The 15306-nt window shown below is 41.4% G+C and overlaps 1 protein-coding gene across 1 annotated transcript in view; it reads right to left on the bottom strand.

The window, feature by feature from the left end:
• Positions 1-814: 814 nt before the first annotated feature.
• The window catches only part of rpa1 (replication protein A1), a 33827-nt gene continuing 19335 nt past the window's right edge, over positions 815-15306 (bottom strand). The window contains exons 13-17 of the mRNA XM_083984679.1: positions 13579-13708; positions 9188-9364; positions 8195-8302; positions 7750-7836; positions 815-1549 (exon numbers count right to left, since the gene is read on the bottom strand). Coding sequence (XP_083840805.1) covers positions 1445-1549; positions 7750-7836; positions 8195-8302; positions 9188-9364; positions 13579-13708 — 607 coding nt within the window. The 3' untranslated portion in view covers positions 815-1444. The remainder of the gene's footprint in view (positions 1550-7749; positions 7837-8194; positions 8303-9187; positions 9365-13578; positions 13709-15306) is intronic.

The following is a 15306-nucleotide window of genomic DNA, read 5'->3' as shown; positions in this document are numbered from 1 at the left end:
AACTCTGATTTATCGCAGCAAGTGCAAACCTTTCTCTCAGCAAAGTTGTGCATAAATAAAACATTTCAGTTCAGGTGGCAATAGAGCCACTAGGCTTTATCATCTGTTATTGCTGTATGATCAAGTTGGATTTTGAGGCAGGAGTAGGGTTTGGTATTTCTGGCAGCCTTTGACACCATGTACACAGTGTCTGACTTGCAGTGTTATAAAAGATGTAGATGTTGTATTAGAACATTTAGGAAGAGAAGGCACAGTCAGATGGCTGAGATGTAGGGCAATCTCTGGCACAGCCCACTCGGTACGTCCAAGCAAACTAAAAATAAAGAGGAAAAACTTTGCTTTCCTTCCCATTAAAGACAGGTCTAATCCATCTTGGCACACTACAGGCAACAAATGCAGCACTCAGCAGAAAAGAGATGTTATCATAAGTAAAATAGGGAGCTGCAGCCTCATTGATGTTCTGCTTTAATGCTACATGAAAGTCAAGTTTGCAGGGGTATCTGTTGCACATCTGAGCAAAACCTGGGGGGATAGAGGGCATTATGTGCCAGCCCTGAATAAATCCCATAAACATAGTGGAACTCCGAAAAAAAATTAGCCAACATGTTTTGTTTGCTTTTAATTGTCACAGATGAGGTTCAAGTGCTGCAAGCTAAATATATTTCTGCATTCCTGTAATGTATTTCTGACAGGGAGCCAAGTATCCACCATTAAACAGACAATAACTCCACTTCCAAACAGCTTTATTCTTACAATTAATTAACATGAAAAAAAAAAAAACAGAACTACAGAATTCACAAAACGTTACAGGCATTGAAAATACACCCTCTATCTACTTAAATAGAATGCAGTACATTTCCCCTTAGGTTTGCAGAGTGCATGTGTATATGTGCTTATGTTTGCAAGTATGTAAGAGACGAAGCAAAAGAAGAGTGGGAGAGTAAACGGTCTTATCAGGGATGTGCAGGTCCAGCTGAGCCATTCTGAGTGCACGTCAGAGGGTGAAAAGCGGGCTAGCTACTGTGCTGGTCTTCGGCTGAAATCTGCTGCCCCTCCCACATGGCACATAGTATATGCAGGAACAACCGGCTGACTTAAAGACAGCCTGTGATAATTCATTTTGTGGCTTACTGACCCACTCTGGTTTGCTTCTCCACATTTACAGGAAGAAAAGAAAAACTCTGTTTTTGTTATGTTCACCAGAAAAAGACAGCTCGTAGCATCAGACCAAAAATCATTATTTCTTAAAGAAAAGGTGAATATTGACTCCATTAGTACCTACGAGGATCATTCACAGGGAGGTAAATTAATGACAAAACTAAACAGATGCTTCACAAGCACAATCTGAAACACATTTAGAGCTTCTGTTGGCTGTACATTACAGAAACAGGACAACTTGGGAAAAGAAAAAAAACCCAGGAGGTTTGGCGTAGATCACAGTTTCCTACTGGGCGGCCAGTTTCCCGATGTTCATGATCAACCTCTTGCTGTAGTCCTTATGGTCGACAGGCTTCACATCCATCACTGTTGCCTTGATCCTGGATTCATCCTATGTAAGAAAACAACAGCAGTCATTGGTATGAGATATAGCCACTTCTTCAACAGAAAAGTTCAAGGTCAAAGGACAAGAGACACCCTCTCTCAGTTTAACATTGACCAGCAAGTCAGCAGTGTTGCAAACACACTAAGGCTGAAAAAGATGACAGAGGTGGCAACCAGGTGGGTGGAGGGGACATACTGTATGTGTATCTCTGCCATGCTTTAAAATGATGTTGAGTCTAAGCCGAGCCTTTACACTGATATATCCAGACTAGTCCCCACAGAGGTCGTTGCTGAAAGGCGCATATTTACATTTGTGCATGTGGCTATGGTTGCATGTTCTAGCATGACGTAGTCATCTTTTCCAAACTGCAGTTGGCACTGTGCATATCAAACATTATAGTAGTTGCAAAGTTGCATTTCTGACAGGACAATTCCAATTTTAGCTCTCTCAGATTTTTTTTCATGTCAATTCTTCTATGCTAATCTATATACGCTACAAAATAAAAATGCATCCGACCTTTTAACTTGGCATATATATATAAAAAGAATTATATGCAATATATTAATTATCAGCTGGCAATGGATGCAGACATCTTTCATTCAAAGTGGATTCATGTGAGATGTTTTGACTGGAGACCTGAATTGTGTTGGCATTCAAATTAAAAGAGGCAGCTTTTAAAGCCATAACCATCTCTACAGCTGTCTAGACAGGGGAAGGTCATTTCTACCAGGACCATTATTCTCTGCATTTAAAACAGAGGTTACACTTATTTTGTCTCCATTAATCCTCCTCTGCTGAGGCGAAATGTAAATCATCTTCCTTAGTGCCCACATTCTTTAAGAACAACCTGCTCTATAGCCACTTCTCTTGTTTGTCTTACATCATGCAAGAAAACCATGTACATGATATATACAAAATTATGAAATAAGAGCATTACACCATTATGGTTCGACACTTTTCATCACTTTCACACAACACATCACAGTAACAGGTCTATCTGAGATAGACCTGTTACTGTTTGATACAGTGCAAGTGTCACCTCTGGCCACCTCCTGACAAGAGTGAGGAAAAGTTTGCAACATAGGTATTTTTAAAACGTGTGGATCTAGGTCAGAGGTCGGCAACATGCAGCTCCGGAGCTCTTTCATCCCTCTGCTGTGGCTCCCGTGGTTTTCAAAGGAGGAGTTCTTTTTTTTGGGGGGGGGGGGGGGGGTGAATAAATAATTGCCATTTCATTTAAATTGATTTGATTTATTTAGTTTTTTTGTTGTAATAGTTTTTTCTTTGGAGATTGAGGTGCTCTTCTGACATTGTGTCGGTCAAAATGCCTATGCGTCACATAATGTTTTTTCCACCATGAACTACATCAAACGTAAACATTGCTTGCACCTGACAGATGAGAGCTTGCAATCCTGCTTGAAAATGAAAGTTATTCACGCTGTGAAGTTAAGTTCAGGGGCAGAAATCACATTAACCAGGTGAGAGAAATAATTTAATGAGTTATTATTTTGAAAATATATATTTCTATATCACCCTGAACTGACGTATTTGTGTTTCATATTTCGCACTCGGACCCATTACTTCCAATGAAGACGCGCATCATGCGGGCTCACCACCAAAAGCAACACGTAGCAGTGCAGTGCAATGCGCTTGTTTTTTCGTGCACGTCAATTTAGTGGTCAAATTGAATTGGTTTTAATTTGGTGGGAATGGGCCCAAGCAGCTCTTCTAATGCTAAAGGTTAACGACTAGGGATGCACATTTTGATTTTTTTTTCTTTTTCTGACCGATAACCGATAAGATTACAACGCTCGTGGGAGCAATCTTTTTTTTTTTGCCATTAAATACACACGTGCGCTGCCACAGCTGATCAGTGCGACATCCACTGTGCTTTGTCTCAGCTGATCGCGCTCATATGGAGGTTAGATCGTCCAATAATGAACTGTTTTTATACAAAGTGCAGCCAAACACCAGACTGAAGCGAGAGGAACAGCAGAGCTCCTCTGACATTTCCTGTGGAGTTGCAGGTAAACAGGCTGGAGATCAGCGACGTCCTCTTTTATTTTCTGCTGTGCCGTTGTTACAGATGATTCACATCTATGTCCGTGTATTTACATTTATTGTCTGATCTTCCTTCACAGGGGCTGCCCTGCACATACTGTCAGTCCTCCTGTGTAACTTCTTGCTGCGAAATATGACTGCAGGCATGTGGAAGTCTGCACGTGTCGACACGCCCCCATGAGTTGACGACATAAGGAGCTAATAATTTTTAAAAATTAACCGACAGTAATAATCGGTCAAAGTTCTTGTTATCGGTTAACGGTTAATAATGTGCATCCCTGTTGCCGAGCTAGCAAACTGATACAAATATTATGACTTTGTTTGAATATTTTAAAGAAACCAGCCTTCCAAACTTTGTAAGAAATTAAAATACATTCATCATGTTTGTCAGGTCTGAGAGAGGCACGCAGGGCATTTTGGTAAGTAAACAGTGAATGTAAACAGAACACCACAGGGCACCTGTAAGTGCTGTTCAATGGCAGGCTGGGTTTCCAGGAGGTCGCAGGGGATTTATCTTTCAGATGCTTAGCTCTGAGATTCAAATGTCAACACCAGTGCAGACTTTTCCTTTGTAATAACTCTTTAAACTTAAAATAAAAAAGTTAATAACTAAGTATGAAGCTCTAGTTTAGACCTAGATGCCCCTGTCTGACCAGCTACATTCCCACTCTGATAAAAGTCACATTGTGGCAAAAAAGGGACATAACATTGTACATTATGTTATTTAAAACAGATCTCTTTTTTTTGTTTGTTTAATTTCTTGGTTTCAGCACAGTGCTTTGGTAAAAGTAAATGCATTCTCCTTCCTGATAAATGTTGTGAAAGCCTAGAAAATATGAGCAGTAATAACTTTTAGTTGCAAACCAAAATAATTAATTATTATAAGTGTCAGTACAATCTCGAAATGTTAAACATAATTTTCTGAACAGATTTCTGTAAACTAAGTTGGGTTTTATCTCATGGTATAAAAATTTCCTACCCAAATATCAAATTCGGGACCAACAGTAATAGGCTCTCATTTCAATGAAAACAACCACCTCTGCTTTACCTTAACAAAAATGATGAGTTATGAGTAACAGTTATAAGAGTGATTTTCATGTATCTGACCACCTGATCACCATATCCACACACACTGTTTCTTTGTGTCTTTGTAAGCGTCTTTGGGTTACTGAAAAGCGCTATATAAATTAAATGAATTATTATTATTATTACATTGATGCAGACTGCAGTTGATGAGTGGGTGAGTTTAGACAAGATGTGTGTGCATCTCAGCAACACATCACACAGCCAAGTTGGGTGTTGATCAACATACTCACAACCTGTGCTGGGCCCCCTACAGCTATAGCTGCGGGTGTGTATACACATGAGCACAAGAGGAACAACACATTAATTTGCTTTATGGTGACCTTTTTCTAACAACTTTAAACCTGCCAGGAACACTTGCAGCAAAGAACAGCCATAGAAACTAACTGTTTTAGTACGTGCAAATCAAGGCGTCTTAGCTCCCGCACAGCCTTTTTAAGGAGCAACAGGGATGTGGAGTTGACTGAAAATTCAGACACTAGCATTAGCATTATTACACAGCTTCTATGTTATCTGTGTATTTGATCCTTTGCACCCAGAGATACACCGGTGATTAAGCCCCAGCCTTGAAAACTGGTTAAGTGCATTAGATCTTCAGAGGAAGAAAAAAAAAAAGTGGAATGAAAAACCAGCATTACTCAGGGGGACAAGTGTTTGCAACCACTTCACTATTCTCCATAGTCAAATCTTCACCTTGCACTGTAACCTCTGAATAGCGTGACACACTCCATCACATAATTAGTGATGGTCACATCTTGTCAGGCACACAGGATTTATGAGGGCAGCAGAAGAAATATTAACCACACAGCTATTTGCAATGGAAACAGAAATGTGGTTGAGATTGTGGCAGTACTTGAAAGCCTTGGAAAGAGAACAGTATCAATATTCCCTTTTTCCATCAGTGTCACCCTTTCGAGACACTTAAATCACTTACAATGTCTGTATATACCCTACAGGGACAATGATACCTTAATAACAGCACAGAAGTTTGAATATTATAGCTGCAAGCAGGCAATCTTGATCCCAGTCAAGTTAAAGATGTTGAGAGGTAATATTTAAAAAGGTGTGTTTTGACAGGAGCAACACAGGTAAAGTAATAAACTCATTAATCTGCTCACATTATTTATTGTCAACATAACTGCCTAAACAAATTGATCAGGGGAAAAAAAAAATCTATTTTTGAATGCCTACTTGAAACTTTGATCTTGATTGGTGTGACAGTAATTACACAATGCATCATACCCACATGAACCAACTGCACATATTTGTTTTGATAAATAAACTGTAATTAATCATGAAGTGTTTTTATTTAAGGCATTAAGAAAAACACATTAATTGACATTAATTGACATATTTAGCAGGGCTTCCAGTGCCAATCCCACATTTGTCCTCAAAAGATGCTCATTTGAAGAATTCTGGTGCCAGAATGAAATTAATTATGGCTGGACACACTTGAATGTTTTGACACTGGTAGCCTTCCTCAACAGTTTTGCTTAATAGGAATTTCATGTTAATTTGAGTTTTGGTTGAGTGTGATGTCGAGCAACAAATGGCAACCGTTTAGTTTAATGAATACTAATATCCAGCGAATCTTCAGCTTTCTTGAAAATAATTAGTCAACTAAAAGTGAACTATATCATAATGCACTATATGTTATAACAGGGTTGCAAGACTTTCACCAACAATATATAAATCAAGTTTAAATTAATCCATTAGACATTTGGTCTATTAACTGTCAAGAATGTGAAAAACACCCGTCATATTTTCACATCTCCAATTTGCTTGTTTTGTTTGACCAACAGTTCAAAACCCTGAGATTTAGCTTTAAAAGATTTTCTAGCATTTCAAATTATTTTACAGCAAAAGTAGTGATAAAAAGGAAAGTTAGGGGATAGAGGGAATGAAGAGCAGCAGAGAGCCAAGGCCAGACTCTTGACCACTGCAGTAAGAACTCAGCCTTCATACAGGTGTACGAGGTGAACTACAAGGGCACCCACCTTCCCCAAAACCGTCGGATTTTAAGATTTAAAAAAAAAAGAAGAAAAAAAAATGTAAGGACTTAGAATTCTTCTCTTATCAGAATTTATTGATTTTCTGCTAACCAACCAATTGATTAACTGTGTAATCTCTAACTGTCTGTGCATGTGGCTAAAAATTTGAGGTTTACTGCCCCAACATTAGGTTAACACCTTGGTGACCTTTAAACACGTTGACAGTCTATTTTACTGTTGTAATGGCTTAACAGGTGATCATTACATCACAGTATATCGTGTGGCTGGGGCAGGGCCCTGATTCGGTTATAAATGAGCATATAATTATCTTAACTCTTCTGACAACCCTTGTTAAAGAGTTCTTGACAACACTTGTCCCAGTGTGACACAACAGGATGGAGGAGTGCCATTAACAGTTAAGGACCTGCTTAGCCTCACATCAAGCCTGTGCAAGACTGTACACATGGTAACATGCGAGAGCACGCCACAATGGTTGGCTTGTTGAATTGAGAAGGAGAAAAACTGAGAGAGGGGTTGCAGGTGTCTCTGTTGAAGGAATATGGGGTTTGGAAGCAGCGGCCAATACCTGCTTGTAGCAGTGCCATTGGCAGTTAGGATGCTGAGCTGAATGTGACAGGCACAGTGGCCCCTTCTGTGTGTTGAAGGCGGATGCAGCCTCTGGCTCAGCTCCAGACTTCCTGCTCAGAGTCCCAGCCCAATCAACTCTTTTATGTGCTTCCCTCAAAACAAACCTCTATCTGTGTGGCCTACAGGAAATAGTGGCCACGACTAATCTGTGTGTGCACCCTTCACAGAGCCACTGAAAATGAGCAGCATTCTCTAACTCAGGTTTTTAAGATGCTTTTGTCAGTCAAAGCAAAAGCTAGGTAGTTTTGTTAATGAGTGGGAAAACTATAAGAGGAAAAAAATGTAAAGCTTACAAAGGAATGGTGGTGGTTAAGGGAATCTCTTTCCCCCTTACAAAGGCATATTTTCTGCTGCACATTCTGCAGTGACAACAAAGCCCTGGGCACTTTAAATTAAAATAACAAACATTCCTGTTTTACTTACATTATAGGTTTCTAGCTTCACTCTGTTGCGGAAGACAAACGTGTTGAAGTTGGCTTGTTGGAAGATCTCATCGAAGGCACTTTCATTCTGGAAATGAGAAAAATATGATTGGCTCAATTCCATGGCCAGAAGTAGACAGGCTTCGTTTAATTAAATGTTAGTTTCATCTCAGTCTCAAGTGCAAAATAAAGTAGGTGCCTGGGTGTTCAGGTAACTCAACACTCAGATGCAACTTCTGTGATTTTCACAGTAATTATGCCTGGAAGGAACAAAGCCCAGTAGGTGTCTCAAACACAAACCTGTCTATGCAAGACTATGTGAGTGTGCGTGCGTGCGTGTGTGTGTGTGTGTGTGTGTGTGTGTGTGGTGGTCACAAAGCCTGAGGTTTAGCTCTTGCTCTGCCATTTCCTGAGGCCAGTATTAGATTCAGGAAGAGGAGTCTCACCGAGTCCTTGAGCTGCCCCAGGTAAGCTGCATTCTGACCCAAGATGGCCTCTGCACTCTCCTGGAAGCACGTCACCCACTGATTGTCTCCATGATCTGCAATGTTGGCCTGATGAATCAAACAGATACAGAAGGCAAAGAGTGAATAGGCAGGCATACACAAGTATGAATTAATGTTTAACTTTTGTATAAGTGTCTTGATCGGTTGTTTGCTTTGACAGAGAAGTTGTTGGATGCTTAAACATGGTACGTTGTTAACTGAACACAGCTCTTAAGTCATTATATCATCTAATTAGCCTATATCCTGCTGCAAAGCCTGGAAAAACATGCAGAGTCACGGTGCACTTGTGATACTTACAGTGGAAGCAAATTCACAGCTTATGCTACAGCTTGTGAAGAATAACAATATGTCGACTGGTGAGGGGTGCACAACAAAAGCTGCTTATTTCAGATGCCTGGCTGAAATTGCTCTGATGGTGACAAAAAGAGTTTTTCTATTTGAGGTTGTTTTGTTTTTTTAAATTAATGTTTGTTTGCAAAAGAGCTCAGGATGTAAAGAGAAAGTGTTTGTCTCTACATTTTCTGTGAAATGAAGTAACAGCACAGTATGGAAAGCTCCAGCAATTAACCCGACAAAGCACTACACGAAGTGTAAAGACAAACTAAAATGAAGTCCTCATTACGCCGTGTCACACAAACACCAGAATTGGTTCTAAAAGTCTCTAATTTAAACTTCAAAGAGCAGAAAGGGCAATGTTGAACCACGACGGGCAAGAGTGGCTTGTGTCCCAGGAGACAGAAAGCTGAATAAGAGCAGGAAGTAAAGAGCCAGACAAGGCTATAAGAAGGACAAGAAGGATGACACCTGCCTCAGCAAAAGTATCTGCTCAGGAATACGCGCATTAGAATATAAGCTCTGTGTGCATTTGTGGCACGGCTTAGAAAGATTCATTTAGATTTTTAGGGAATGGCTGGGGACTGCTGAGTCACTTACAGAAAGGATGAGGCGGTACTTGAAGTTGGGGAACTCTTTGTCACACTTCTCGCAGCGAAACATGCCATTCTGTTGGTCTACCACTTTTTTGTTGCAGTCTTGGCTCGGGCAGGCCTGGTAGAGGCAGTTTTCCTTGCGCAGGTACACTATGGTAGCGATGCAGGTGTAGTAATCCGCCTGAAAAAGGAAGACAAAAGAACAAAAATCCATTAACAAAAGTTCAGTGCCAACTCCAGTTACTGAAATGTACTTTTTACTAGATGCTCTCGTGGTTTTGTATGTTAAATATGTTGACTGTTGGCATGAAATTAACATTAATATGACATTTTCCAAAGCATGTAGAGGAAAATGCGAACAGTCAGAAAGCAGCATTTATGCAGCAGATGCAGAGGTTACATTCCCAACCAGAATCCTAATGGCTCTGACACAAATGCAAACTAGTGAGGTAGCTGCTGTTTTTGTGAGGAGGAAGAAAACTTTAGAGACTGTCTGCGCAGAACAGCCTTCAGGAAATGTTCCTAGTTGGCATGAAAAACAACTAGGTGACATGAATTTCTCATCGGACCAAAATAGACGAATGTAAAAAAAAGACTCTGGATGTGCTCTAATGAAGAGATGAAAAGTTTCAACATGTTGGCAGATGAGTCGCATCCCCTCTCGTCATCCTCATGCAGAGCAGGCCCTAATGCACACACAACTTACGACTGTCACATTCTAACAGCTGACTGTTTTGGGAGACAGCTGAGGGAAGACTAAAGGATAAAGGTGCATGTTCAGGGTCAGAGAGCAAAGCGTTGATGCATGAGTCATGCTTCTATGAAAATGTAATCATTGCTAACTGTGAAGGACTTATGAAGGCCATGAGTACCGTATCTGTATTTAGAGTTTCTCGAGGGGAAAATATTAAAAAATATTACAGTCATCTGCCCAATCTCCACTGTCAAGAACAGCTTTTTTTTTTTTTTTAATTATACACAGTGAAGAGACACACTCAGGGATTAAAGCAAAAAAAAAATCTTTGGAATACATTTTTTTTTCAGTCATATTCATCTGCAATGTGTACAATATGTTACAGGTTACATTACTTGACACCTGCTAAACAAATAACAGTATACATAACTATTGCTGCTGTTCTCTAAAGCAGCCATCACGTTTAAATACTCTACACCAGGGGTGCACAATATTTTTTCCCATACTGTCTCTGATAAAGTGAAGGCCAAACAATTGAAAATTGAACTGAAACATAAAATACATATGGCTGATTTATGTTTAACTACATGAATATGTTGACATAATAGCTTTACCACAGGCCAGTCCAGAAGACCTGGGTCCTTGCTCAGGCTGTGCAATTACATTTTTAATACATTTTAATTTGGCTCCAAACAATCTCAAAACGTGTAATCAAGAAGAAAAAAAAAAAAAGATTACTTTGTCATTGTCCTGGACAACTGGGATTTTATTCTGAAAGACACATGCATGCACGATTTTGCCCCTGAAGCCAAGAGGCCTGGACTACTACGCTCACTTAGTCCATACAGTGAACAAGGCAACTCGAGTTCGTTGTTCCTGGTTCATAACCCCCCTCCTCAGATCTCATATTATGGTCTCTATTGATTAAAAATGACAGAAATCTGCAGTATAGAATAGAGAATGATATAATGAACTGATGATCTAAATCACCATTTTCCGCTGTTTCCTCTTGAAAAGTTGGGATTTGTATCTTTATGTTGGTTCTGTGCTTTTTTTGGATGTTTGTCTGCTCTTCGCCAACAATACTATCTTCTGTTGACAAACTGTGTCACAACTAATCAGGCTTTTTGTTTACTCACATGGACCATTCGTTTGAACGCAGCGGTTATTCATTCATAAGACGCTACACAAAAGTGTTGTGATCACTTAGTAGTGCAGTTGATTTGTCAGTCAGTCACGTCCTACAAGCAGACGAGCGATGCTCTGCGGCCGGTCATGGTGGTTCTTGTTCTGCTCAGGTAGAGAACTGGTTCATCTGCCACTGCACCGAGGTTTGTCAAGGCTGCAGAGCAGATCAGGGCCAGCTGTTTAACAAGTAACAGGGGGCTTGTTAGCAGTGACTGAACTTGAGATATAAAATAAATATCTGGGGCGGTGCGTGGCGTAGTGGGTAAAGTGGCCGCCCCATGTAGAGGTTACAGTCCTCACCGCAGGCGGCCTCGGTTCAAATCCTGCATTGGGCAGCCCCTTCCTGCATGTCATTCCCCCTCTCTGCCTCAGCCTTTCCTGTCTATCTCTACTATGTACTATCAAATAAAGGGACAAAAAAAAGGCCAAAATAAATATCTGAATGTAGCACCTTTTCATGACAACCTGTCAGATTCATTGGACAAGTAAATCATATGCCAAAGTAAGATCAGTGATGACTGTGAGATCACCACTTCAAGCTGTAGCCTACTAATATTTCTAACAATTAACAGATAAACATGAACACAATACATTCAAAAATAGAACATATATGGAGAAAAATCTATTTTCCTCTCCATCTTCTCCAAGTGCTGACCATTAAGAAGCTGACCGTTAAGAAAGTAAAAAAAAAAATAGGACATTCATTCTCCGTATCACTCTGGATAAATGAGCCCTTTGGAGTTGGTAAATGTCAGCAAACAAAAAAACAGATAATCATCCCATTGAGACACAGAGCTGCAGGCTATTCTTTTTTAATTACTGTTTTGATTTACCAAAAACAGCCCAGATATCAGTCTCTGCTTCCTTTTCAAACGAGGTTCAATTAAACTAGCAAATAGCTCTTCAATTAGCGTGTGACTGACCAGCTCTGCCACAGTGGGAAGGGGACTCTGTCACAGACCTTTACAAATGTGGTGTCAAACCAACAGGAGGAGGGTGACTACTCTCTGTCAGAGAGGGCATGGGTGCAATGTAGAAACCCGAGATTGTGACACAAAGACTCTCCGACAGGGACAATTAATTGCAACAGACTTGGTTTCTTGGGGTGGGTTGGTGAGAGGCCTGACCCCCACACTCCTGTGTGTGGAACGTCTCAGAGGGGGTGAGGACATCCTCAGCTCAGCTCTTTTGTCAGTACCAGGATTCATCACATGCCTTGCTGAGGAGGAGCTAGTCTGCATAGCCCAGGGTCAAATCCTTCCTCCTGAACAGCAGGGAGCTGATGCCAGGAGATGCCTCTCACCTGACAGGGGGCTAATGACCACAGTCAGGATTTGGGGTGTGGATTTTAAGAGGAAGAAAAAAACCCATGACTGCTTAAGTTCCATTGAATGGGTTCAGATGACAGACCAGCTTAAGTGGCTCCATTAAAGGCAAAGCAATGAGCCATTCACTATCTGTGACTTGGGGTCCTGCAGCGCTGGACATAGAAGAAAGAATTACGAGGGCACCAGAACTAGGATAGGGTCACTCACAGCCTCAGGCAGCTGACACGGAAGCACAGAGTAAAAGACCTGAATGTACTCATTCACCAAGACATACCTTTTCCCTTAATTGAGGCTTTTACATAACTGCTGCTCATGTAATCCATGTCTTTTTGCTTTTCTCTTTGGCTTCTAAGAAACAATGAGCCAAATTGACGGCACATCCCACACCTCCAGCATCATCTTCTTGTCTTGTACAGCCAGTGAAAAACTGTCAATCTTGTGACACTTGGTGCCCTATGATAATTGCTTGTATCTCGTAATTGTCCTGGTGTTGATGGGATATTTCCATCACACTGTGACGATCACTATTGTGCAGAGCATGTTAAATTATGTAAAAAATTACACTACTTTAGATCCCTGCACAGGTCACATTATACACATATTTCACACACTTGTGTGGACACCATCTGGGGAAATTAAAGAACCCATATTACTTTACTTAGCAGAGGGCAGTAATTTCATTACAGAGGGCAATGAATAGAGCCTATGTAATTTTTGTAATCAATACTAGAGATAAATGTGATTTTCACCAAGAACCCACACACACACCAAGACTGTGAGAGGACACCCTCAAAGCAGTGGGATTAATGAGCATGGGGGGATCGGGAACCTTTGTGGGATATGATTTTAACTACATATATCTGGTGGTGCAGTGACTTTATGAATAAATGATTATGAAGATTCATCATGTTGACTGTCAACTAAAAGTACTTTTGCAAAGCAGAGCAAGGAGTGACAAGGTTACACTGCAGCTAAACTCCATACACCAACAGTGTGTACTGTGGCTTTTTTAATAACAAAGGCGGCCTGACTGTGTGCACTTTCATATTTGTTGTTTGGGATTCAACACCAGCCATTCAGTGTGTCCTTGAAAATATCTTCAAAGAGTCTTGAATAGCAATATGTCTTGGGTTACCATATCTTTAATGTTTGAGTGCATCAAGGCAAAGCTGATCAGGTGTCTACCTTGTCTCCATGTCCCAGGTGCTCGGTCTTAACATCAGTTAGGGCTTTCCAGTTGGTGTTTCCTCCCCCGCTGCCACCTTTCAACTCCGTCAGGGACTGTCCATCCATGGCATGGCCCTCCTTGTCATACCTGTGTGAAATAGAGTGTATACCTGTTAGTGATTTGAACCCCGCCAGTCAAGTAAAAACACTAACAAATACATTCATGACTAATTGATATATTTATGGGTTTGATCAGCTGTTCAATGTGCATCGCAGTTTCCTTGCACCCTTGTTGGAATATTCATATTGTTTATTTTGTCTAACAGCCTAAAGACAAGGTATTTAGTTTAATATCTCATTTGAGAAGAAAAACTGAAATGCCTTGCCTACTGTTTAAAATTTAAACTGCTCCCAATTAACAGTCTATCAATTCAATAAAACCATTAATTAACTTTCATTCCAGCCACATATAACCACTAGGGGTGCACCGATTGCAATTTCCTGGCCGAGCACTGATTTTCAAAAAGCCTGACCTACCGATTCCAAGCCGATACCAGGGTTTCCTCTACATGTAATTGATCGTGGCGCACCACCACGGCAAAATAAAAGCCGCCACACCTTCAGAATGATGTTTTTTTTTTAAATGTTAAAACAATGTAAAGCAGGGTTTCCACAACCAGTTACCATTAGGTATTTTGCACCCATTTCCACTACACAGTCACAACTTTCGACTCGGTTTAGGTGCTTTACAATCACAGCTGAGTTCTTCATATATCCTCCTCATTAAAAACGAAACTTATCAACCAGCGCATCCAGCGTTTACCATAATTAACGACTCTGACCCGAAATTTGACCGGATTGATGCGACCGCTCGCGGCTCGTGCACAAAATAGACCAAACGCCGAAACGATCGCTGCAGGGCGCGAGCCGGCCGCGAAGGACTGGACGCTGAAATGAAAACGCCCCGCTTCTCGGCGCTTCCGCGTCCGGTGTTGCCCCGCCAGCGTTACGGTGTGAACCCCCACCCCACCCCCCGGTCGGACGATGGTCTCACGCACCCGCTGTCTTTCTCTCGACAGTGCTATCAATTAAAGCAGGGATGCAAACAGGTCAGGACCAAAAAAGAGAGGAATTTCCCGGGGGGGGGGGGGGGGGGCAGAGCTCCGTGGGAAACATCTGCCTGATACAGCAACGTAGGGAACCGTGCGTGTCCGCGGTGCACAGCTCCACAGACATGCACGGGGGGAAAACGGCGTCGCCGTCGCACCGACTGCACGCGGGTACGCACCGCTTAATGAGCGCGCATGTCGCGCGTCTATAGTGTATCAGAGACCATGAATGAGTTCGCCTCAGTTTCACGTGATTGTCACTGTCAGCCTGTTAAAAAAACATTTTACTGACCCCAGCTGAGACGCTGAGACCCCCCCTCCTCCCAAAAACAAAAACTCTTCGGATCTGAACGATTCACACAAGTCACCTAATTGGTCATGAAAAAAGCGAGTTTCGCTTTTCGGCGCGCTGTTTGCATCCATGTTAAAGGCATCAAAAGCCCCAAAAAATATACTTAAAAAAACAAAACAAACAAAACTCTGCGCGCACTGTCCACGGACGTTTGAGGTTTCATAGTCGAGTGCATGGTGTCACATTTAAAACAGGTCGATGTGAAGACTTCCCACCGAGCAGTACGCGGACATCCGCTCCGCCCAACTATGTGGCGGCCTTAATACTTCCACACTGACGACATGC

Source organism: Trachurus trachurus (assembly GCF_905171665.1).
Source record: "Trachurus trachurus genome assembly, chromosome: 13".
In the NCBI taxonomy this organism is placed as follows: Eukaryota; Metazoa; Chordata; class Actinopteri; order Carangiformes; family Carangidae; genus Trachurus; species Trachurus trachurus.
The sequence above is the reverse complement of the archived record's forward strand: the minus strand, read 5'-3'. Positions and strand labels throughout refer to the sequence as shown.